The sequence below is a fragment of the Mercenaria mercenaria genome, chromosome 1, assembly GCF_021730395.1.
Source record: "Mercenaria mercenaria strain notata chromosome 1, MADL_Memer_1, whole genome shotgun sequence".
Classification (NCBI taxonomy): Eukaryota; Metazoa; Mollusca; class Bivalvia; order Venerida; family Veneridae; genus Mercenaria; species Mercenaria mercenaria.
Window position 1 is genome coordinate 116,096,017 of NC_069361.1, and position 1,954 is coordinate 116,097,970.

Sequence of the window (1,954 nt, forward strand, 5' to 3'; positions counted from 1 at the left end):
TTCACTGGTGTCCTAAATATTAACCTTTGGCCTCGCCGCTCAGAAACGTGACTGCTAACCAAAAAAATATTTACAGAGATTTCCACCAAAATGCATCTAACTAAGTAATATGTAACAGTCACATTTGTACAATAACTTACATTTGACACTTTCCTTGCGATGCGTTTCACATTATTTTGCGCAATGTGTCTGTTATTTGCAAATAATTGACCGAGGGATTTCCCAGCTACAGCTGACATTGTTGGGAATTTCCGCTGAAGGTCAAGGACTTTTGCGTTGTAAAAATTCTGTCTTATTACGTACCATATCTGTACTTTTTGTGTCGTACCGGTACAGAGTCTCGGTTTATATATGGCGCTGCCGTTGGCATAATATATGGTCATATCAATTTGTATACTATTTTTGTTTAAATAGCTATAATTTATGTTTCTTTGTTTTGTGTGAACATTTTGCTGGTAACAAGCAATAACATAAACTGATTTTTTAACAGCCGTGTATATAGATATAAACATATATATGAAGGTTAATTTACATAAGTGACATCCTTATATTTCTCTAGTAACAAACACGCCACAAATTGATTTAATTTTATTTTTTGACAGATTATCGCTTTATATGGTGAAGTCAACCATGCCTAAAACAATGCCATTAGTAGCACGTGCAGTCTGTCTCTACCAACAAAAGCTCGAAAAGTTGCCGTATGATCTAATTAAATTGTTTCAATATGACTCTAAAACACAACCTACATACCCTTTATTAAACATCGACTGTAAGGCAATCCACTAGAGTGGAGGTAAAGAGAGAAAGAGAGATTTAGACAAAAAAACTTAAAATTATCATATCAATAACACCACGTATATATACAATGTATATTAAAATAAGAACGAAGACCCCACCCATCACCCCCCCACCCACTCACACACACACACACACACACACACACACACACACACACACACACATTACGTGCGTGTTTTATTACTTTGTAAAATTAATACTGCACGGATACGTAGTACTGCATGGTCCTATAATTAAGTTAGTGAGCTGTCGGCCGAATTAGCATATGCACCGCTAAATAAAAAATAATTCCCGTTCTTCATCTTTTTCTAATATATTTTGTTTATTATTTTCAGGGACATAAATAATTACAAGTACGTCCTTTTTTTTGCGATATACAATACTGAAATCTGTACATTTCATATTTTATAGATACGGTGCGAGGACGTTAAGGTTTTACTTATTTGTGGTATGGACGATAGATGTTTAAAACCTGAATTTCTATCGAATCTTTGGAAACGGTATTCTAGATATAGGAAACAATTGTGCAAATTATATTAATATTCGGATGCAGGACATCTTATAGAACCTACCATATGCTCAAGTTTAACTAGATTTACTGGAAGATATTTAGTGATCGCCCTTTAGCTAACTCTACTAACTATACTTTCACGGCTCTACGAGTATAAAATTAGTAATCAGTAATACCCCTGTCACAAGAACGCTACGAGCTCCGTACGAGTAGGTTTTCAGTCGAATTTTGGCAAACTCGCAAAGCGTCCGTACGGACATCGTTGACCCGTACCAGCAGTCGTGCGGATTTTTGAACTCGTAGAGGACTCGGGAACTCTGTGAAAATGTGAGTTTCCTATGAGCTCGCAGAATTTTTGTTAGTCGGGAGAACCCCGTACAGGAACCGCGCGTCCCCTGAAGAGCTCCTGCGGGCATCATACGATGTCCGTGCAGATTTGGAAAACTACGAGGCTCGCCGGTGCTCGCACAACTATCGCAGAGGATTTGTTGATTTTACCCCCGCCCCCTCTACAACACAACCCACCACCGCTCCACACAGTCAAAGCTCGGACCGTTCCTCGCTCATTTGTGAATTGTAGACATTTATATGTATTTTTGTAGCTTCAGGTCGTAGAATCGATGAGCACAAGTTGAGTTTGGTGAA

At 38.1% G+C, this 1,954-nt stretch overlaps 1 protein-coding gene across 1 annotated transcript in view; it reads right to left on the reverse strand.

Moving 5' to 3' along the window:
- LOC123526124 (uncharacterized) overlaps positions 1 to 261 on the reverse strand; it is an 80,633-nt gene extending 80,372 nt beyond the window's left edge. The window contains exon 1 of the mRNA XM_045305140.2: positions 141 to 261. Within this exon, the coding sequence (XP_045161075.2) occupies positions 141 to 239 (99 nt within the window). The 5' untranslated portion in view covers positions 240 to 261. The remainder of the gene's footprint in view (positions 1 to 140) is intronic.
- Between the last annotated feature and the right edge of the window lie 1,693 nt (positions 262 to 1,954).